Raw genomic sequence first — 22,252 nt, 5'->3', positions numbered from 1 at the left:
TCAAGACTGGGCTGCTGAGCCACCGCAACCAAATTGTTGGGATTGTTTGCTGAAGAGCATGTGCAGAGTGCAGGATCATTACGCTCCCGTGGGACAGTGATGGATAACCAGGTACATGCGGAAAGACTCTTTAAGAGTCCATCAGGGCGAGTTCAAGTCAGAGTGGTAAGAAATGGTCTGAATGACTTCACCTATGCCCTTCCGACTATTTTTGCTCCTATGCCAACATATTTCGAATTGTCCAAGGCTTTTATGGCCAGCATCCATAGTTTTGGGGTTGTTTTTCGGGGTGCGTGGCCATGTTCTCGAAGAATTGATTCCTGATGTTTCGCCAGCATCTGTGGCTTTGGCATGTACTATGTGCCATTCTTTCTGTGCGGACCATGGTTGTCAGAGAGGGCTTTTGTGGGCATAGTCATTCCTTCTTTCTCTTGCCTGCCTCCAGTCCTACTCTTCCTCTGAGCCAGCGTTGGACCACTAAGGTGTCAGTGAACATAATAATAATAATAATAATAATAATAATAATAATAATAATAATAAATGATATCACAGAAACACAACTCATCTTTGGAAAGGAGGAAGGACCTCTTGTGAGTTGCCGTTAAGCCACCTCCGACTTGGGATGTCTTACCCCAAAAGATGGCCCTATGGGGTTTATCACACCGGGTCGAATTTCACTGTTAAAGAGAGACGAAAGCGTGTTTAAAGCGTCCGGCAAATAAAGCGAAAACGGCGAGAATGATTATCGCGAATAAAGTGATAGCGGAGATGCATCGCCGCTGAAATCCTGGAAGCCAAAAGATGCCCGTTGATGCTTCTTCGTGACCACTTTTAATGGCGGGTTTTGTGCGACGCCGTGTGAAACCGTTTGGCGTAATTTGCGCTTTTTTCCCCAGGATACTGACGGCATAAGCTCCCGATCTCCTTCGTGTGATAAACTCCTACGAATGAGAGATCATCATGGAGCTGTACTTATTCCTCTTTTGGTTAGTATTGATCTTTTCAGATCCTTCGCCGCACATCGGTTCTTTGAATTATTTCTCCGCCGTCCAAAGGACGTTGAGAGCCGTAAAACTTCCCTGCCTTCAGTGTGTGTCTGTGTGTGCGTTGTGCGTTTTCCCCGGCTCCCAGGGATGATTAATAGTTTATCCCTAAATAAATTAAGAGCCTCTCGGAGGGTCTATAAATATACCTTTTTACGTGGGCTAATAAATCCTGATTAAATGACAAGACTGGCACCGATTGCTTTATTGTGTTTGCGGCGGCTTACAGCTCTAGTGCCTCGCCGAACTATAGATCCCAGGGTTGTGTACCTCTCCCTAAACTACACCTCCCAGGAATCCATAAGATGGAGCCATGCTTATTAAAATGGAATCACAGTGCTATGGTTTTAGTATTGTGTAGTTGTGGAATCGCCATTGGCGCAGCGCTGGAGCGCATCATGCCTTTCCCTCCTTCCTTTCTCCATCCTTTCCTGCAAAAAAGCTATTTCCGTCGTGTCTGTTTCCTTTCCTTCCTTTTTTGTAAAGAAAGAGGGAGGCTAGCTAAGGTTTCCCAAAAGGTCCAAAGGCAGATTGTGCGGATAACAATCATTTTTGCTTTCCTGTTTTAGCAATAAAAAAAGTGTGGGGTGTGCGTTTTGAAATCCAGGATTCGTATTGGACCCTGTTGTCTTGCAGACAAGTTGGCGGCCGCTTCTTCTCTGTTTGGCTTTGCGGCAAACAAAGCCTAACAACCTCTTTCCGTTTTCAGCGTTTTTGTGTCTATATTTAGGCAAGACGTTGCATTTGGGGACAAACATGGAGTGTGGTTTTTTTATGTTGTCATTGCTGTGGTTTAACTAAACCAGGAGCGAGCTCCTGAAAGTCTCTTTTAGGAGTGTGCTGTCCTTTGGTTCCTTGAATCATCTGGATGTTGTCGGATTGCGACTCCCAGCATTCATTGACCATCGATTACAAGCTGGCTGTGGTTGCTGGGAGTTGCAGTCCAACAACATCTTGTTGGCTCTGACATGGCATCCATCCTCCTTTTTTATGCGTTTAGTTGTGTATTCCTGCATAGCAGTGGGTTGAACCAGATGATTTTTGCGTCCGCTTGCAACTCTTAAGATACTATGGCTGCCGAAACGATCCAGTTTGGGCCAATGGCTCAATGCTACGGCGGTCAAAGCGGCGTTAAACCAGATTATTTCGGCAGTGCGGATGCAGACTGTGATCTTATCAAGGGAAATGGAGGATGGGACGAATCTGGGCAAAGGAATATTTCCTGGCTCCGAATCGCCGCGGAGGGAGAAGGACCCAGCATTGCATGGATGAAGGAGTCAAGCTATGAATACCAAATGGAACTGGTCATAAAACGGCGCGTGTGAAATATGTTTCTTTTGCCGCTCGGAAGGAAGACGATGAATACTGATTTCGGGCCTCTCTCAGGTTTAACGGTCGGGCGAAAGGTTGGCTGACATAATTCAGAGACAGGAGAGGAAACCGAGTCGGAATGAGGCTGCGGAGCTCAGCCTACGAATCGGAAAGCGGCTTTGGAAAAGTAATTAGTTAAAGTTTCGGGGGCTGAAAGAGTAGTTAGTTACCCCGAGTTCCTGAAAGAGAAAGGATATTTTTATCCATCCACCTCTCATTGTCAACCGCAAGGATATCTTCTCCGAAATGTGTGTCTTTGAATTAAGAAATGCTCAAACCGGGGGTCTGCCAGGGCCAGGAACTGGATCTGGTTTTGATCTGCCGACGGAGGCGAGGAAACGCATATTGTTAGACTCGAAATGGCCCTCCTGTTCCATCTCTGGCCCCACCAGGCGTGTAAATACATTTGCGAGGATGATCGCCCTACCTCTGCTTTCTGATCGCCCCTGGGAGCGAGCGAACGGGCGAAGCATGGCCCATAGATTTCACGGAGAGCGGAAGCGCCGGAAAGTGGGAGGAGGAGTGCGTGCGCACGTTTCCAGAGAAGGAATGTGCCTGCTACGATCGTTCCTTGGGATGTCTGACTTGGCACATGGCCTGGGCTACATCCCATTTGGATCCCTGCCATGCCAACCCCTCCAACTGGATCGAAGGAAGCCATAGTGCCACTCTATTCTGCTTCGGTTGGCCTCACTTGGAACACTGTGTCTAGTTCTGGCTTGACAACAGTCCATGTGAAAGGGATCTAGGACCAGTAGACCACAAGTTGGGCATGAGTCCATTGTGTGATGCGCCAGCTAAATAAATCCAATGCAGTTCTATTATAGTGTCTAGATCGAGGGAAGTCATAGTGCCACTCTATTCTGCTTTGGTTGGCCTCACTTGGAACACTGTGTCTAGTTCTGGCTTGACAACAGTCCATGCGAAAGGGATCTAGGAGTCCCAGTAGACCACAAGTTGAGCATGGCTCCATTGTGTGATGTGCCAGCTAAAAAAATCCAATGCTGTTCTATGCTTCATCAATAGAGGTACAGTGTCTAGGAAGTAATAGCGCCACTCTGTTCTGCTTTGGTCACCTGGAATACTGTGCCCAGTTTTGAGGACCACAATCCAAGGAGGTTGACCAGTTGGAGCATGTCCAGAGGTGCAACCAAAGCATTACCTGGGGCAGGTGACAAGGGTCTAGTCCCAACTGGGCCATGAAATGGGGTCGAAGTGCCTTTTGTGAGGGTATGATGGGAGCCACTGCAGATTGAGAGGAGAAATGTTTGGGAAGAGGAACCACAACTCCCAGAGTTGTCGTTGTAAGGATTATAATTCCCAGGACCCGCATCTGAGATTCGGGGAACTGGAGTCCCCAAACAACGGGACCTTGTTCTGTAGGTTGGAGTCCCCAAACAAAGGCAAACAGGTGCTTTGGAAAGGGGCTAAAACTCACCCTCTTCCCTTTCTCTCTTTCCAGACGAGTGCCGTGTTGTGCGCCGGAGGCTGTGCGCTCTTGGCTATCAGTTCCCTCCTGGCGGTCATCGTCCTCTTCCTCCCCAGCGGACACTGCGAGCGCCGGGTCTGCACCTTGGCCGGTTACATCCAGACCGCAGCCGGTAAGTGAAGCGGGGTTTCAAAATCGGTGGGTACTTCCATCTGCCGCACTTTGGTATTGCCTCCTCTCCATCTTGAAACCAGATTGTTGGAACCAAACAGGCCGCTGGTTGCAGGCTGCTCTGCTACACCTTTGGGCAGGTTGGACCGCAACTGCCATCATCCCCTGCCAGCTCACTGTGGATGGCAGGGATTGCAGTCCAGCCAGCCGGGCTTCTTTAAAACCAGCTTCTTCATGCCCACTTCCCTCAGAAGTGTTAGTGTACATTAAGCATCCAGTATGTTTTATTTGAGAGTGTTTAAAAAGCAATATTGTGAGGGCGGCATTACAATCCATGCGCCCCTTTGAATAGGAGGAGATCAATGGGGTGAGGAAGGTAAGATGATGATGATGATGATGATGATGATGATGATGATGATTATTATATCTTATGCCAACGCTCACCTACTACTGATACATTTCTGATTTCCTTTCCCTTTATGGCTACTAGCAATTGGGATCCGTTTCATTTCTTTCGCCATATGAACTAGAAACTTGGTTCTGTATCCGTTTTGCATGAGGCTGTCCTGAAAAGATTTCTTTCTTTCTTTCTTTCTTTCTTTCTTTCTTTCTTTCTTTCTCCGTCGATATAAGGTAATTTCCTAATTTCCTAAATCAGTCAAACTGATTTTTGCAATTGCTATGATTTTCTCCAACAAGATTTCATGCATGTATGTGTATAATTCTCGGTGACGCTTTGGTCCCTTTGCTCTTTGAGCGGAGGGCTTGGCGTCCTTTCCAATGAAATTGCAACTTGAGAGTATGGGATGGGGATGAACAACGGAGGAGATGGATGGCGCCGTGGATCCGCCGGCGTCCTTGTGACCTGCATCCAAATTGATTTTTAGATGATTATTGTTGTTTGGGAGACACGCCGCGGTTCAAACCAGAATTAATCCACAGCGAAGGGAAATTAAAAGGCATGGCGTGAAGTGATTACTGAACTGTGGCCGGTGAGAATCGGAGGGAGGCAAGGAGAGGTAAAGGAGCGCATTAGTTTGATCAGACACATCACACTAAATTCTCTTTTGTCAATACGATTTGCTCCGTTCACCTTCCGCTCGGAATCCCTCTAAATGCCCAGAGAACCTCGGTTTTATTTAACTGTACAAGTCTATTTCTTCCGCTGCTGCTCATGCTGTGCACCTTCAAGTCGTTTCCAACTTATGGCGACCCTATCATGGGGTTTTCTTGGCCAGATGTGTTCAGAGGGGGTTGCCATTGCTCTCCTCTGAGGCTGAGAGACGGGCATCAAAACCTCTCTCTCTGGAGGTGCCTTCTTGGGTTGTGTCTCTATTGGAGGGAGGGAAGGGTACCAATAATGTCCTTTGCAAAACACATTCACATCCGTGAAAGCTTTTAGAGGCAGGAGTACAAAACTTGTGGTCCTCCAGAGGTATGGGACTGCAATCCCCATCATCCTTTACTATGCTCATACTCTTTGGGGGGCTTCTGGGTATTGGAAGCCAAAACACCTGCTGCCCAAACTTCAGTCCATATATACTGCTTGCAGGTTAGACACTAGAAAGTCATTGGGGACCTGTCCCTTCAGACTCTGTTGGAGTGCGACTCTGGAGACCAGGGTTCGAGTCCCAGCTTGGTGATGAATCCCATGACTTTGGGTGAGCCACACTCTCCCAGCCTCAGGGGAAGGCAATGGCAAACCTCCTCCAAACAAATCTTGCCAAGACAAGCCCAGGATAAGGTTGCCGTAGGTTGGAAAGGACTTGAAGGCACACTACAACAGACCCGGTCACACTCCCCAGTTATCCCACTACGACTCCACTTGAGCTGCCATGGCTGCATCTGGTGGAGTCGGGGTGCTTACGGTGTGTACCGCTGCATGGCAGAATGGGGTTGGATTATATGGCCTTTGCCACTCCTTCCCACTCTAAGATTGCACATGGTTGTATCAAACTGGGATCAAAACCGGATCATTGTGTCATGTGAAAGGGCCCTGAGATGATGCTGGAGAATAAATAGGCATGGATCCCATCTGCAGCCAAAAACAGCCCCCTCCTACAAATGAGAAGGACCCACTTTTGGGGACGCATGGCCAATGCTAGGGGACCCTGGGATTTGTAGTGCAAAGGAAAAGCCGCTTTGCTTGGAAGCGCTCTGAGCCAGTTTCTCGCCCACCTAGCGAGATGCCACGCTGCGTTCACATATGGATGCTCCCACCCCACTGTGCCAACCGGCTGTCTTTGCCGATGGGTTAATCCCCTTCCAAGTCCTTTCATCCTTTCTCTCGTTCCTCCAACTCTCCAGGGATCCCAGATCCTTGGCACGGTTTGCTCTTTTCCTTTGCCAGTGCTGTGGGTGCTTTGCATCTGCTGATATTTGTAGGGCCTCCCCGCAAAACAACTATGGCGCTCCCCCAAAACTTTCCCAGGTCTGTCCGCATCGGTTATTCACACAGCCTCCAGTGCAAATCTTATTTAGACGGTGAAAATAGTCCTGGTAGAACCTGGGTTGAATCTTTGTTGTCCAGATGCATGTCAAAATCCTCCAACCAGGTTTCCTGGAGAGCTAGAGTCACCAAGATGTTAACTGGAGTGATTCAAACGTTTTGTTTTGCGATTAATAACCCCACTCATGGGTTCCCAAGGAACCACATCTATGCGCATCTCTTGTGGGCCCTGTGGCTCATGGCACTGCGAATAAAGATGGAGCCAACGATGCACATGTATTCGAAACATGTTCAAGGCATGCAGAGTTTTATACTGTGTCTATCCACTTTTTATGGGTCTTTTTGGCAGCCCTCCCCAAAAAATCTTAATGGGATGCATTCGAAATGCATGCGAACAACACAGAATTGACCCACGTTCTAACGGGACTATTGACACACAAAGAAAAGAGAGTTGGCTTATATGGCGGGTAAGTTTGGGATGGCGTTTGCCTGCGGTTCAATGGAAACGGAGACTTCCAGGTGGGCGAGGAAGAGCCAAGCAGTGTTGCCAAGCAGGCAGAGGGGAGCCCATCTGCCAGCCCTCGATGGCGCTGGGCCCAGATCCACGATCCGTTTTGCCTTGATAAATATATGAATCCAAGAGGTAATTGAACCGGAATGCCTCCCGACAAGCAAGGTTGGGACGCTAACAGCCCACCGGAGCAAATGCGCATGGGAGAGAATCAATGGGGGATGACAGAAAAAAAACCATGTCCTCCTCCCCTTGTGTTAAGAAAACTGGGGTTGTGCGTGCCCTGAAATGTGTATAGTTAGTTATGGTGTTTAAGTCTCGAACCCTGAGCCATAGTCCGATGTTGAAACCTCTCCGCCGCTACTCTGCCATTTGGGGGTTTTGGTCTCATAGGTCCAACGGCCGTTTATTCCGGAATTAGCTTTGCTTCGCAACTTTATGGTAAAGTGAGCGCATGTTTTCGGTCCAGAACAAGTGGTAGTTTCCCCCATGTCTCTGCATGTTTTCTGTGCCGCACGTTGCCTTCAAATTTCCCTGAAATCTTGCCAATGTTTTCCTTTTTCAACGGGGGCTTCAGGAGCTACAAAAGTCGCCGTCCGAGGCCCGCGTGCGAGATGCTAGAGGCCGCGTGTATACGCTGCGTCTTGCGTTTTTTAATACTATTTTTTCCCTCTGTGGTTCTTATCCAAACCCTAAATTATGCATAGTGTCTCATTCCTGCACATCAGACATAAATCTTGGACTTCCGGTGTTTTATATTTAGCTTTTGGGCAGAGGAAACCCGACATGGCAGGCGCAACGGTGGCACGGCGCACGCAGCCAAGAGCTCTTCCACTCCGCTCTTGGTAAAAATATCCTCCTCTGACTTCCTGTTTGCGCAGGAAGTGCTGAGCCAGATGTGGGATTGTTTTGGGGGAATCTGTGGAGTCCAAGAAGGACTCTCCTTGCTGTTAACATGCCCAAACCTGTCTCTTTCCATCTCCTCTCCTCTCAACAGATGCTTCTTATTTATGGCTACTGATTCTGGATGGAGGCAACAAGGCTCCAAGTAAAATAAACTATGCACATGCTCAGGGATCTAAAATGGTTGCGTTAATGTGCATGCTTTAGGATCTGCAGGCTGATGCCATGACAGGGGTGGGGAAAGTGTGTCCTATGGGTTGCATGTGGTCCCTGGAACTGATGTGTGGGGCCCCAGTTTTTTAAAAATGGTGCAAATTTGGGACACAAATCTCTTGAACATCATTTTTGAAACCCTCTCATACCCTCCTTCTCAACCCATCAGAAATCTCTCAGAGCTTCCCCTCTCAAATATCTTATTTTCCTTCCATTCCTGTTTGTATATGTCACTTTCAAGCACAATTTTTGAAGTAGAAATGACATTTTGGGGGGTTTGGGGAGTGGTTGGAATACAAAAAGTGCATTTTGGGGGACTTGAGGGGTTGATGAACCCACAAAGAAGTGTTGGGGTGAAACATTGGTCCTTCGTCCCAACTATTGCCTTCCTCCATGCTAGACTAAACTGTTTCAAGGCAGCCATCTACCTTTAGGCCATGGAGAGGTGCTGGTTATGAAACAGTGGTACTCTTTGGCACTCTGCACAGGTTCATGAAACCCACAAGGGAAGAAGCGTTGAAGAAGGTTGCATTGTGAGCCAGAAGAATGGATTTCGTTGTGTGACACTGTGTGGTGTCAGCGAAATCTCTGCATGTAGAAATCTAATGTGGGTTTTCTTCCATTCTCGCAATGGAAGTCCCCAGAGTCTGTGCCGAACTGGAAACCACCTGCATTAACAGCTTCTTTTACGAGCCTCGTACCTTCATTTGGAGGAATTCTTCCTTGCTTCGAAGAAGAGGAAAGCGAAGGTGGCTGTTTTCCAAGAACGCCTTCTGTCTGATGATGGCGCGGTCCTTGGCCAAATGTGCCTCCAGCGACCACTGGTGCGCTTCCGCATGGTGCGTTTTCCCCCTCCTCGGGGTCCGCGTCAAAGATTCCTCCTGCTTCGGTCCTTATTCTTGAGTGTTGCAAGTAGAGACAAACCCGTCCTCGTTCCTTGCCAGAGCGCCTCCGTTTTGGGCCGCTTTCCAGAACTGCAGACGACGGCTAAAATTAATCTGGAGGAAGAGGCAAGGAGTTTGCAATGCCCGGAAAACGCTCCTTCCATCCGAAAACCGCAACGCCAGTGTCTTCCCTCGCTCTCACGCATGTGACGCACTCACCATTTAAATCCGTGTTAAAGTTTTACAGACTGAAATAAAACAGAAAGGCCTTTCGGAGCGTGCGAAGGGCATAAAAAACGTGGAACGTCGGAGCACGAGAAGGTGATGATTGCGTCAGTAAACAAACCTTGGTTCCTGGTTTTTATCGTGTCTTTTCTGCCTCCTGCCCTCCTTGGCTTTGCTGAAATACACTTCATTCATTTCATCACTGGGGCGTCCTCCGATCTGCTCTCTGCCCGAAACGTTTTGAATCGTGGAGCGCTCTGCAGTTTCATGTACAGCTGTCCGGGAAAGCAGCCAAAGGGCTGATAAGGCAGCTAGTTTTCAAACAAACAACCCTCTCCCAGCACAGCAAAGTCAGTGTAAGCTACACAGTCCTGGAGAGTTGCAGTAGCTTTACCAAAAGGGATTACCAAAAGAATTGTCAGACGGTCCGAGGTTCAGGGTAACAGATAGGCAGGTCGATAAAGCAGTCCAAGGTCAAGGTTTCCGGGTAGTCAAGACAAGAAGCCAAGGAGCCAGAGACAGAGTCTTTCCTCTAAAAGAGTCAGATATCCACTGGCAAAGAACCACACATGCTCCAGGTGCTTAAGAAGGCAAGGAGCTGGCCTTCAGCTGTGCCTGATTACAAAGACGCTTCTGATAAAGCCTCCGAGATCTTCGAAGGCCCTCTCTTTCTGCTCGACGCTCATTGAAGGTAGGCACACTGCCCAGATCCTCCTCCATGTCCACAGCCTCGGCACCAGGCAAACTTGACTGCTGAACCTCTGGAGGGGCCATAGACTCTGCTCCAGCAGAACTAGGGCCAGCCTCTGGCTCCTCCATTACAGGCTCAAGCCCCTGGGGCTCTGGCTCTTCCACTATAGGTTCAGATCCCAGGGGCTCTAGCTCATCCTCTGAGTCCTCCAAGCCATCTTCCAGGCTGGGCATGACAACAGCCAACGGGACAAATTGTGTTACATGCGACGGAGAGTCGGAGGACACATCTTGAGTCTTTGTTGTTATTGTTGGGTGCCTTCAAGTCGTCTCCGACTTCGGGTTGCGATCCTATCATGGGCCTTTCTAGGTGAGGTTGTTCGGAAGAGGTTTGCCTTTGTCTTCTTCTGAGTCTGAGACTCACACCAGGTGCCCCAATGGGTCTGCATGGTCGAGCGGGGATTCGAAACCTGTTCCCCAGACTCTTGGGCCATTTTAGGCCCAGGTGAGGCCTTTTTTAAACCAAGGCCCTTGTACTTCGGACATATCATCAGATGATGCCATTTCTGGATTTCACATTTCCGTCCACTAAAACATGGTGAAGATGGTCCTACAGCTCCTAAAGGACATTTGGTGGGGTCATTTGGGGTTTAAAAGGGGTTTCTTTGGGAGGAGAAGCTGACCCTTGGGGGTCCTGGGATGGTCCCCCGACAGCCACACTTTGCCCACTCCGGCCCAAGGCTTAAAATTTAAAACCAAACGGGTCTCTGGTTGCACACCTTGGTTTGCGGAGGCTACTGAGATGCTTCCAAGGATGCAAAAGGGATCTTCCCACAAAGAGGCTTTTTAAAATATGGATATATCGGACTAGCTCCGACGACGGTAGCCAGCCTTTTTCCTGGCTTTCCTCCATGGATGAGACCATTAAAACCATGAACGGTCCCCCGTCTTTGCCTCCCGTTCCCCATGACCTTGTCGGAGCATCGGCTGAGCCGGGAAGCCAATAAAACCGACAAACCCTGTTGCCTCCTGATAGGGATATAAAAAAATATAATTACTTCACCGGTGACTTATGATTCAATGAAAGGCCGGGCCTTCTCTCCCTCCTTCCCTCTCTTTCTCTTTCTCTCTCTCTCCTGCTCTCCCCCTTCCTATGTTTTTATTTTATTGAATTATGCAGCGGTATTCCTCAAAGACCGGTAGCAGATGGCTAACTCCGTCCAGGCGTTTAATAGGTTGAGTTACTGCCCTTTGGAGAGAGAAAACCCTACAACCGAGGTGGATTAGAATGGCGTTCTGTCCCACCGCCGCCGCCGCACGCAACCACTTTGCTTTGGCGTTGTTCCACTCGCGTTTACGATGTCGGTGGAAGGGCATTGCCATGTTTTTTACGGCGAGGACATAAAGCGGATCTGCCGCAGGGCAGGATGGAAAAAGGCAGGATGATAATACAGTACAACCTCCATATTCGCGGAGGATACGTTCCTGGACTCGCTGTGGAGACGCAAAACAGCAGAGAGTAGGAAACCCTATTGGAATGAATGGCTTCTGGAAGAAGCGTACCTTAGAGTCGCACTGGAAGACCGAGAAAGAACATCCTTTGAGGAATCTCTTGGTCATTCAGCATGACCCTATGGATAACGTCTGGCAAAAGCGTATCGTAAAATTGCCTAGAAAGAACATATTTTTTCATGCGTAAGTGAAATCATAGGTAACAGTCCTGCAGATAGATGGGTCATATTGTATGTCGCATTATCATGACAACTATATGCTACTGATGACATATCCATAGATTTCCTGGAGGAGAGGCCTATGAATACGTTGAACCACCTAAGAAACAGATGAATGGGTCCAAGAGCAAATCAGACCAAACTCTCCCTAGAAGCCAAAGATGAGGCTCTCGTACTTCGGACATATCATGAAATGACATGATTAATTGGAAAAGACGATAACGTTTCATCAGAAGGCAGTAGGAGAAGAGGAAAACTGTGTTACAGATAGATGGATGGACTCCGTCAAGGAAGCCATCCATGGTTCTTGGAGATCTCCCATCCATAGGGTCACCATAAATGTTATTGGCAGTAGTACACCAACAACATTATTACTGATTATCCTACATTCTTGGATAGACTCTTGAATGACTGATGGTCCAAAGTTCTTGTCAGCAATGCTTGAAACCGGGAACAAATAGGTTGTCTTGACTCGCCCATTAGCTTGAGGGATGTGAATCAGATCCACTTGCTTCCCAATTGGAGCCGAGGCTATAGATTCCCCACCGCCACAGTTGTTCTTCGGTGGTTGTTGCGTGCCTTTCAAGTCCTTTCTGGCTTATGGAAACCGGCGGATGTGGCACGAAAACCATTTCGCTCCCGGCCTTGCTGTCCTGCTGCCTTGTAAATACTGCATGAGAGCAGCCCCATGGTTGAGACCCATTTGTTTGCTGAAGTGTAATGGAAGGAAGGAGCTGGGCTTGACCTCCTCTGCTGTGGTTTTGGGGAGCAGAAGGCTCCGCGCATCTGCGCATGTCTTCTGTTGCTATCTAGGGCATCCCTGCACACACCTTCCATTTCGTGTTGGCTTGTAATGTTGAAATGGATTGTAAGAAGCGGTGGGTATTTTTCAGAGTTTCCAAGCTCAACATAGAAAGACTTGTTAAGTCAAAATTCTTTCCCTTCTGAGGTGCAACCCCAGTCCAAGGTACTAGACCTCAAGGGAAAAGAGAGTCGTCATGAGCCTTCGAGGCAACTCTGACTTATGGCAATACTATTCAAAGTGGGTGCCACCCCCAGACCAGCCCCTTTAACATTGGCTCTCCCGTCCCAAAATACCCAAATCGGACACCCGACGTTCCCATTCATTTACCCCAGATTGGACATGGTCCCTGGCAAAAGAACCCCTGGAAAAGTGGTGTCAGGATAACCCGGGTTATCCACCACTGATTCGGGTTTTCGCTAGAGAAATCGATCAAAGTAAGACCAAACGCGGATTAAAATGGGAATGATTTCTCCTTAAACCAGGATCGAGCGCGAGTTCAAATGGGAACGATGTCCCTATAATCCGATTCTTGGTTCGCTTTATAGCCCAGTGGGAATGGGGCCTTCGATTTCTTTAAAGGAGATGTACCATTGCCTTCCTCTGAGAAGTGTGTTCTGGGGTGAGATAAACCGGTCCTGAGCGTCCATGCTATTGTCTACCATGCTTTTAGTGACTCGATAACCTGTTTTTCCCCATACTGTGAGCAAGGTTATTCCATATTATCTCCACAACACCCCTCTGAGGTGGGGCAGAAGGATGCCCAGCCCAAAAGTATACCATGAGCAGGCTTCTCTGTTCAAGTAAGTTAACATTGGTTAACATCCAGTCTCCTTTGCTCTACCCAACACTTGCTTCCCAAACATGGGCTTGGCGTGAGGACAGGACGGGACTCGAACCCGCCATCTCAAGGGCAACGAATTCTTGGCAGAGACAGCATGACTTCGGCTGCGCTTCCCTCTTCCGTCTCCTTCATCGGGAAGATTCGTGGTGTGGGTTTCTAAATGAATTATTTGGACGTCTTCCTTTGTAATAAATAGATCTTTTCCAAAGGAGATTGGACCCAGTTATGAATGTTTGGACACGTCGGATTTGGGGACGGTCAGCATGGCCTCTGGAGGGTCCCAGAAGCAGAAAAATGGTCTCTGGACCCACCATGGTTTCCTTTTCCTCTCCTAAAAGCACTCAGTAAATCAGATTATCTTCCTAAGAAGCAAGGATCTTTTTTCTTCTTTGCACTACTGACTTTATTATTGGCTTTTGTCGCATTTGTCTGAAGCACCATATGCATTGCTAAGCTTGTTAGGAATACCAAAATGCCACCTAAAAATTCAGGTTGGATAATATGTCACAACCCCAAAGCCCCGTCCTTCTGCCGACGTACCATTTTAAAGGCCCTAAGCCTTTGACGGAGATTTGAAAAACCCCCAAAACCGGTGGAGGAGAACGGCTAAATGCATTATCGCTCGGCCTGCCTTCCCCCACGAGGCATCATTCATTGTGATCTTATTGAGGCAAGGAATGGCTGGCTCCGAGGGCATCATTCACCCCATTGCAATGGGATGAGGAATTGTGCGCGGAGCGGGGGAGACATGTGCCCACAGATCTAATGATCCCATTTCAGAAGATAAATCCTGTTGGAACGAATCCGAAAGCGTCCAGAGGTTTCCAAACCGACCCGCGCCATTTCTGCGCAGACCAGCTGGGGATGCGTCTCTTTTGTCATCCTCTCTTGTTTTCCTTCTGATTTAAACTCATATCCCCCCCCCCAAAAAAAACAACCCCATTCTCGTTCTTTTTCATTCGGGGTTTTTGTAGATACGAGATCCTCTCTGGAACCTCTCCAGACTCTTTATGTCCACAAAACGACAGAAAAATAAATAAAGTGTTTTGTTTGCAAAATCTTAAGACCCCTGAGGAAAAGTTTGACCCCGCTTTCGGTGCCGTCGCTCCTTCCAATGGGATCCTGGGCTTTCGTAGTTTCACAAAGCCTTTAGCCTTTGCGTGCTCCAGATCCCAGGTTTCCGTAAGACGGAGCCAGGGCAGTTAAAGTGGGGTCAAAACAGCGTTATTTCCACAGTGTGGATGCACCCTTTGTTAACCTTCATATGAGGTTATTTCCTAGGAGCGGCCAGAATAATATAAACAGATGAAAGCCTTTATCCCCATACATCGGCTGCATCCGCGCTGCAGAAAAACTGGATTATTTCTGCAGTGGGGATGCAGCCGATATAGCCATGTTTTCCATTGCCTGGGAAGGAAAAGGAAGACTCTTTGTTTTGAAACGGAGGGAGGAAATACATGTCCTTTGTCCTCCCCATCTCGTTCCCTCCTTCTCGGAGAAGGGCCATGGGTTCAGGCCATTATTTTAATCTCCATCCTTGGCCATCTTGAATCCATCATCTTAATAGGAGGCCATTTGCAAGGCGCCCATTAGCGTAATAAGGCTCCCAGTGGGCCGCAAGGCTGAGGAAGGGGATATTAGCCCTGGGGAGCAGGAGTGTGTATGTGTATATATGTGTATGTTATGCGTGTGTGTGTATGTGCGTGTGTGTGTGTGTGTGTGAGAGAGAGAGAGAGAGAGAGGCTCATTGCCTGCCTGCTTTTCTTTCCTCACCTCTCTTTCTCTCTCTTTCCCTGTCGTTCTTTGTATGCATCTCTTTGCATCTGCCTTTTGGTTTCTTTGCATTGTTGTGCATGGCATGTGTGCCTCTGGCCCTCTCTATGTTTTGTTTTTTTGTGTTGCTTTGCCATTGTTGCGCACTTTCATGCGTTCCCGACTTATGGGGACCCTAAGGCAAACCTATCATGGGGTCTTCTTGGTGAGGTTTGTTCAGAGGAAGTTTGTCGTCGTCCTGCGCCTTCAAGTCGTCTCCGGCCCTAAGGCAAAGCTGTTGTAGGGTCTTCTTGGCCAGAGGTTTGCTATGGACTTCCCCCGAGGCTGAGAGTGTGTGATTTGCTCACGGTCATCCAGTGGGTTTCATGGCCAAGCTGGGAATTGAACCCTGGTTTCCAGAGTCGTAGCCCAATGCTCAAACAACTATGCCATCGCCAAGATATCTCATTATGGATTCGCTGGGGAAACTTCTTTAAACTTTTTTAGCGCTGGGGAAAGATGCTCTTTCATGCACGCACCCAGCTGTGATCGGGTTTTTGCAAAAACACAACACCTTCCCTCTGGGAATATATACCCAGAGAGAGGAAGATTTGCATCTCCCGGGGCAGACGGGGATAACTGAGATGGAAATTCTGACCCAGTTCTCAGTCTCCGAAGAGGGAATAACATCTCTGCCTGCTTTGTTCCCGTCTCCCTTTTTTCGTTTTCTTTAGGACACAGACCCCCCAAGGGCTATCTTTTGTACTATTGGTTCTTGAAACCCAGTCTAGGTGCTCTGGGGCTCTTTTGACTCACATTTCGGGGAAAGAGAACATCCTCCCCGTCTCCCAAAACCCTCCGTCGGGACCCTCTTCCTTTGTCTTTTCAAGATTTGAGTGACCCACTTTCCTTTTCCGTGCTCATAAATTCAGATTCCCATTTCCATTTACCATTTTCCTTTCCCCCTACAACTTTTTAGAAGCCATGTCTGTTTATGAGAGCAAGTGTGACGGATTAGGACTCCGGAGGACAGGGTTCGAATCCCCATTCGGACATGGAAGCCCAGTGTGCGACGCTGGGCAAGATATGCTCTCTCGGCCTCAGAGGATGGCAATGGCAAATCCTCTCTGAAGACACTTGCTCAGGGTTGTCATAAGTCAAGGCACACAACAACAGCTTTGTATACCGCTTTCTCGAAAGCGGTTCGAGGCGTACACAACGTTAATGGTAAAGAGTTCAAAAACACTTCAAAAGGGTGCTATCTAGGAGATTATGGGCATTGTAGTCCAAAATGCGTACAGTGTAGGAATTTGACTCTGAATTCCCATCGTGAGAATGTAGTGCAGTTAGACACCTGGGAACAATGGTACAGTGCGCCCACGCCATGTGCAGACGCGGTTTACGTTGCTTCCAGTGTATGTGGAAGCCACTTGGGGAGGGAAATAACGGCGCATGTGCCTGTGGCACGCATGCGTGCTGCTCCGCCACATGCATGCACCCCATTATTTCCTATAGGGCTCGAGCATAGGTGGATTTTCCCTTACATGGGAGGATCCGGAACAGATCCCTGCGTAAGGAGAGGGCCCACTGTATTTCTCTGTCCTGAAAACAAGTTTGCTAGGGTTCCTGATCAGTTTTGCTAAGAACATGGGTCGAGAAAATCCGAGTCCGTTTGCTCCTTTTTGTAATGGGAACGACGGACGTGATGCAAATACGACTCAGATACCCGATCCGAGCCACACTCGCAGCGAGATTTGTCGATTCCAGTGGGAATGAGGCCTCTGTTTGCTCAGGTCCCTGCTAGATTTGGTTTCCAAGCTCTCAGTCCCATGAATGAGAATGGCATCCACTCAGCCCAGCGACACCAGTGGGCTTCCTATGGCCTGGCGCACAGCTCCGTTTGCAAGGGACTCAGTTTGCTGGGATTCCCGATAGCTTGGTCTCTGGGCTGGCCCTCTCTTCCCGGCTTGGGCTTTTGTGGCAACTTGTTTTTGCAAATTCAGCACCACCGGCGCCTTTCCAAGATCAAACCGCTCGGGTGGGTCGCCTAATTGGCGTGCGAGGATTTGGAAAGCTACGTTGGGAAACGCATTTGATCCTCCCGGTATGTTTTCCTTTTGATAATTACAAGCCGTACCTAATAAGGGAGCTTTGATGTATTGACAGCTTTCATCTGGGAAGGAGGGGAACGGTATTAAGAGGGCCGAAAATGTGCACCGATTTCTCAGGCAATGAAAGGATCGTAATTTCCCTCCTGCAAAACAAGGGGGTTTGGGGGGTGGGCAGGGAACAGTAGGGAAGGGGAGTGCATTGGATGGGTTTTTCAAGAGAACGATTAAAAAGAACAGATTGCCGTTAATTGCTGCTAAGTAGCGACAGTTCGGAACAGATCAGGAGAGATTTGGGAACATGGCACCAGTTCGAAACTACAACAACTGTGGTTCGTTGTGCAATGGGGCAGTCTCTCTGACTCTTAAGGGAATTTTCTAGGAGTCTCAACTAATCTTCTACCGTCCCATTTTTCCAACAGCTTTTGAAATGTCCCGGCTTCTCTGTCTCCTCCGTTCGCTTTCCCCCTTCGTCCTCAGCTTACTTTGATGGCTGCAAACTGAGTTCGCGATGCAAAAGTTGCTTGCGTTCGAAAAACTCAGCAGAGAGGAGAGGAGCGAAGGGAGAAGAACCTTTCCCTTCCCTATAATCTCAGGCAAAAGCAAACTGTTGCAGCCTTTCGCTCTCATCTCTTTCCTCGTTCCTAACTTTCACCACCTTTTGACCACACTTTGGTGTTGCTTGGTCCCAGTCTTCAACTGTGAAACATTGGCCTTGCAAAGTGTTAGGACACGTCACGGATTCTCCTTTTTGCTCATTGGAGCTGGAATCCCAAACACACAGACTATGCTTTGGATAAATAAAACAGAATGGATCGGGACGGCTTCCGCATCTCTTGGCACTACGTAAGAGAGCCTTTTTAATCCGGTGCGTCTTGGGGTTCGGAAGCTGTTTATGGCATATGCCTCCCGTGCTTCCCTTTCAAAGCAGACCGACATTTCTTTCCTCTCTTTAAAAATTGTAGCTGGAGAGTGGAAGGCAGTTGAATAGGAACGTAAGACCTTCAGAAAAACCTCTTTGGATCTTGGCCATTTGGTGCGTTTTCCTCTCTCCGGGCCTTGTTAAAAAATAAAATGAAATCCTAACCCAGCCACCTGTCACCGCAGAAATTGGGTCGACCGAAACAACGAGAAACTTCGGAGGCAGCTTGAGAGACGCAGGCCCTCCGGGCGCCTTTGTCTTGCGTTTTTGCGTCGTCGTCGTCATTTTGCCACTGGTTTTTAATTGCGCGTGTTTAAAATTGTCGCTTTAAGAGCAGGCTGGCGCTCCTGCTAGGCTGAGCTTGGAACAAAAGGCGCAGATGAAATAGTCAAAAGGGAGGAGGATAACAAGCCCAAGCTGTCGTTGTTTAGGTCCTCTTCCCCCTCCGAAATGCCAGATGAAGGAAACTAAATATAGATGTCTTTTTTCCCCTTTCCTCATTTTAATTGAAGCTGAAAGTCAGGAGGCTTGGGATCCATCTTGGTTTCTGAATCTCTCATACCCAACAATTTGAGAGGGACACTCAATAATAAATTATATTAGTATTATTATTATTAATCCTCTGTCATCCCACTTTCTCACTTATTGAGTGTCCCTCTCAAATTGTTGGGTATGAGAGATTCAGAAACCAAGATGGATCCCAAGCCTTTTGCAATGTCCCGGTTTCTCTCTCCTGCTCCCGCTTTATCCTCGGTTAACGTCATTTGCTGCAAGCTGAGTTCAAAGCGCAAAAGTAGTTTGGATTCAATTAACGGCACAAAGAGAGAAAGGCGAAAAGAAGGCAGGATCTTGCCCTTTCCAAGAGGATTAAGAAAAAGCAGAGGAGGATTTTGGAAGTAGTAGCCGCAAGTGGGAGAGGCAGGGCTTAGGAAAGGTTAAAGATGGAGATGAAGGGTTGTAAGAGCAAGAGCATTGTCAAAACACGTTGTTCGCAAGTTCTACTAAGACGACAACTGGTGTTGTTGTGTTGTTTGCCTTCAAGTTGTTTCCGACTTACCACAATCCGAAGGCGAACCCATCGCTGGTTTTTCATGCCATTGCCATCCTCCGAGGCTGAAAGGATGGGACCTGCCCAAAGTCACCCAATGGGTTTCCATGTCCGAGCGGAGGTTCGAACCCTGGTCTCTGGAATCATGATCCAAAACTCGAACCGTTACACCGCACTGGCTTTGGCAGGGTTAGAAATCAGGGTGGGACTCGGCGTTTTGTGTAAGGCCTCCTCCTGCAGCAATCTTTTCCGTCTTTCCTCTTCCCGAGTCCAAGCAATGCCTCAGCAAAAGACGAATTATTGTCCAAATGCATCTCCTGGCTGCATTTCAAGCCACTCTATTGTATTACTTTACCAAAAAACACAACCTCGGTAATCAATTTAAGGCTCGAGGGAAAAGCTCTGGGAGTTTTCAGGTTTGATAGACTCCGGCCCGATCCATATTAACCTATTAATCGTAGCCTTCCTCCAACCCGCACCCCAGAGTCTGGCCAGCGGACGGCTTGAAAGGCTATTAGCAGAAGGCAAAGGGATCCCCACGACTTGGGAAAGTTTTGACTTTGGGCGACAGTGCCCCGAATTCACCGCTCGGAGTGGAGATGCTGGGAAATGTAATTGAGGAATGGTCAAATCTTGGACGTAACATTATACGTCTCTTAGATTGCTCAAAGCGTTGCCAAAACGGCCGACTGAGGATGCATATGTCTCCTACCCAAAGGGGTGAGCTGTACATTGGCTTAATAAATAAATGAATGTGATAGCGAACCCAATATTTCTGCTGCCATCCTGCAGGGCAGGATTTTGGAGCGTTACTCCAAATTGCTTGGTCAAGGCGAGATGAGAAGACTGTGTTTTAATTCAGTCTTATTCAGAAGGACCTTTGCATCCCTTGCCAGCTATTTTGGCTTACCTTCATGATCAACACAACTAACAATAAGAGATGGTGGCACTCATAGTCTCAAGGCCCCAAATTTCCAAACCTCTGCGTTACAATTTGGCAGAGGCAATCCTCATTATTTCTCTACCATCCCACTATATTGATTCCTTTTAAAACGTCCCAGTTTTTGCCTCCTCCTTCCGCTTTCGTCCTTCATCCCGGTTTACTTCAATGGTGCAAAAGTCAAGACGATGGGGACACTGCCGTTCCCAGGAAGCTTAAGCAAAAGCAAACCACTGCAGCATCTCCTCGTTTCTCTGTTCTTCTTCGTTCGTAACTTTTGCCGTCTTGACCACACTCTGATGCGGCTTGGCCATATGCATCCCTGTTTCCATTTGTGAAATGCTTGCGGGTAGGAAAACGGCTTTTGTGTAGGTTGTCGTCGCTCTCCGATTGGGGGAAACCTCTCCCTCTCTTCCTGAGAGGCTTGTTGCCTATTAATGATAGCCGCCCCTGCTTTCCAAACCCTTTCTCTTTCTCCTCTTCTCCTCCTTTTCAGCTGCTTTCCAGATGGTCCCATTTGCATCCAACAAGGCTGAAATTATCATTCGAATGAAATTAATGTTGAAAACTGCAGAGAGCGTTTTTTGCCTGGGAGGGAGGATGGTGATGGTGGTGATGTAGGTCATTTCCTCTCTCTTCTCCTCTTCTCCTCCCATCCCTTTCTCTCTCTCTTTTAAATCAAAACCCCCCCAATGGACAGTGTTCCAGCTGCAGAAGCATCTTGTCTGCGATATCGCTTGATGGTAATATTCCTTCGAGGGCAAACGGGAAATCAATGAGTCAAGCGCAGCGTTGGAGGGACGCTTTCTCGGGAGTCAGAAGTGGGCCGGCGAAGCTAAATGGTGGGATTTGTTTGTGAGTCAGCTCATCCATGGGTTATATCATCCTTTTATGGGGCCAGCGTGATAGAATGGTTTGAGTTTGGGTTAGGATTAGGAGACTGGGAGACCAGGGTTCAAATCCCGGCTTGGCCTCGGAAGCTCACTTGGTGACCTAGGGCAAGTCACACTCTCTCAGCTTCAGGAAAAACCTGCCAAGAAAACCCAATGATAGAACCTTATGATAGAGCCTTAGGGTCAGCCAAAAGTCGGAAAGGATTTGAAGGCATGCAACAGCAATGAAAAATCATGCTTTTATATGCTGAGCTCAAGGCGGTGTGTTGTACATGACTTCCCCTCTTCTTTCTTTATCCTCCCGACAACCCTCTGAGGTAGGCCAGACTCAGAGAGACTCTGAGACTGGCCTTACAACAGCCCTGTGAGGTAGGTTAGGACGCAGAGAGGGATATGCATACTGAGACTGGCCACAGTCATCAGGTCCTAACTTGCAACAGCCCTTAGTGCCTCCTGCTTTGCAAAAATAAAGCGACTAGTCCTGTCCCATCCCAGCCTCCGGTTGCCGGTAAGTAGATGTCTTTGTACTCCCTGTTGCCTACCCTCCAGCATTTCTCATGTGAAAACCGGGACAAGTTGGCACAAATGTTATTGACGAGGGAGAAAACACAAGCGGGGAGTTGCTGCGGCCTTTTGCTTTTGCCTGAGCCGACTGGGAAGGGCAATGGTGGGATGGCAGAGGAGAACTGGACCTGTCCCTGTGCAATTGGGACGGCTGGAAGGGATGCTATGGGAGAAGTGCAATGTTGCAAGTGAGCTCCTTGGAGGGAATTCCTTCTCCTTGGAGCCCCTGTTCCTTGTGATTGTTTTATTTGCTTCTAGGCGTTCTGCCTCCTTTTCCCGGTTGCTTCCATCTAGGGCTTGTTTTCCCTGTAGATGGGTAAATTTAGTGCAAGCCCAGGCTTTGGGAGATGACTGGAAATGGCTTTCAAGGCGTATTTATGGTCTGCTGAGCTTTAAGAAATTGCTTATTCTCTCTCTCTCTCCTTTGCTCCCTGTATTTTTAGACCAGAGCTTGTTAAAGTTACTTTTGTGGATTAAAACTCTGCAAAACACATGTGGCTTTGCATAGCTCTCTTTTAGGAATTGTCGTTGTTGTGTGCCTTCAGGTCGACTCCAACCCAGGCCAACCCTCTCCCAGGGATTTCTGGCCAAGATTTGTTCTTGTTTTTTGGTGAATTGGCAATGATTTATCCTAGTTCTTTGGGATTTCCCTTTCCCTTTTACAGGCTGATAAACTAAGTCGAAAGGAATCATGGAAAGACGGGGAAGAAAAATACACTTCAGACTCCTCTGCTTCAAAACTATTAATTTATTTAATGTG

At 48.1% G+C, this 22,252-nt stretch overlaps 2 protein-coding genes across 2 annotated transcripts in view; both read left to right on the top strand.

Annotated features, from left to right (window-relative positions):
* The window catches only part of SHPK (sedoheptulokinase), a 938,822-nt gene that overhangs the window by 770,629 nt on the left and 145,941 nt on the right, over nt 1–22,252 (top strand). The window lies entirely within an intron of this gene.
* TMEM211 (transmembrane protein 211) overlaps nt 1–22,252 on the top strand; it is a 39,733-nt gene that overhangs the window by 7,123 nt on the left and 10,358 nt on the right. Inside the window, exon 2 of the mRNA XM_042442387.1 lies at nt 3,877–4,015. Within this exon, the coding sequence (XP_042298321.1) occupies nt 3,877–4,015 (139 nt within the window). The remainder of the gene's footprint in view (nt 1–3,876; nt 4,016–22,252) is intronic.

This window comes from Sceloporus undulatus, chromosome 11, assembly GCF_019175285.1.
Source record: "Sceloporus undulatus isolate JIND9_A2432 ecotype Alabama chromosome 11, SceUnd_v1.1, whole genome shotgun sequence".
Lineage (NCBI taxonomy): Eukaryota > Metazoa > Chordata > Lepidosauria > Squamata > Phrynosomatidae > Sceloporus > Sceloporus undulatus.
The sequence above is the reverse complement of the archived record's forward strand: the minus strand, read 5'-3'. Positions and strand labels throughout refer to the sequence as shown.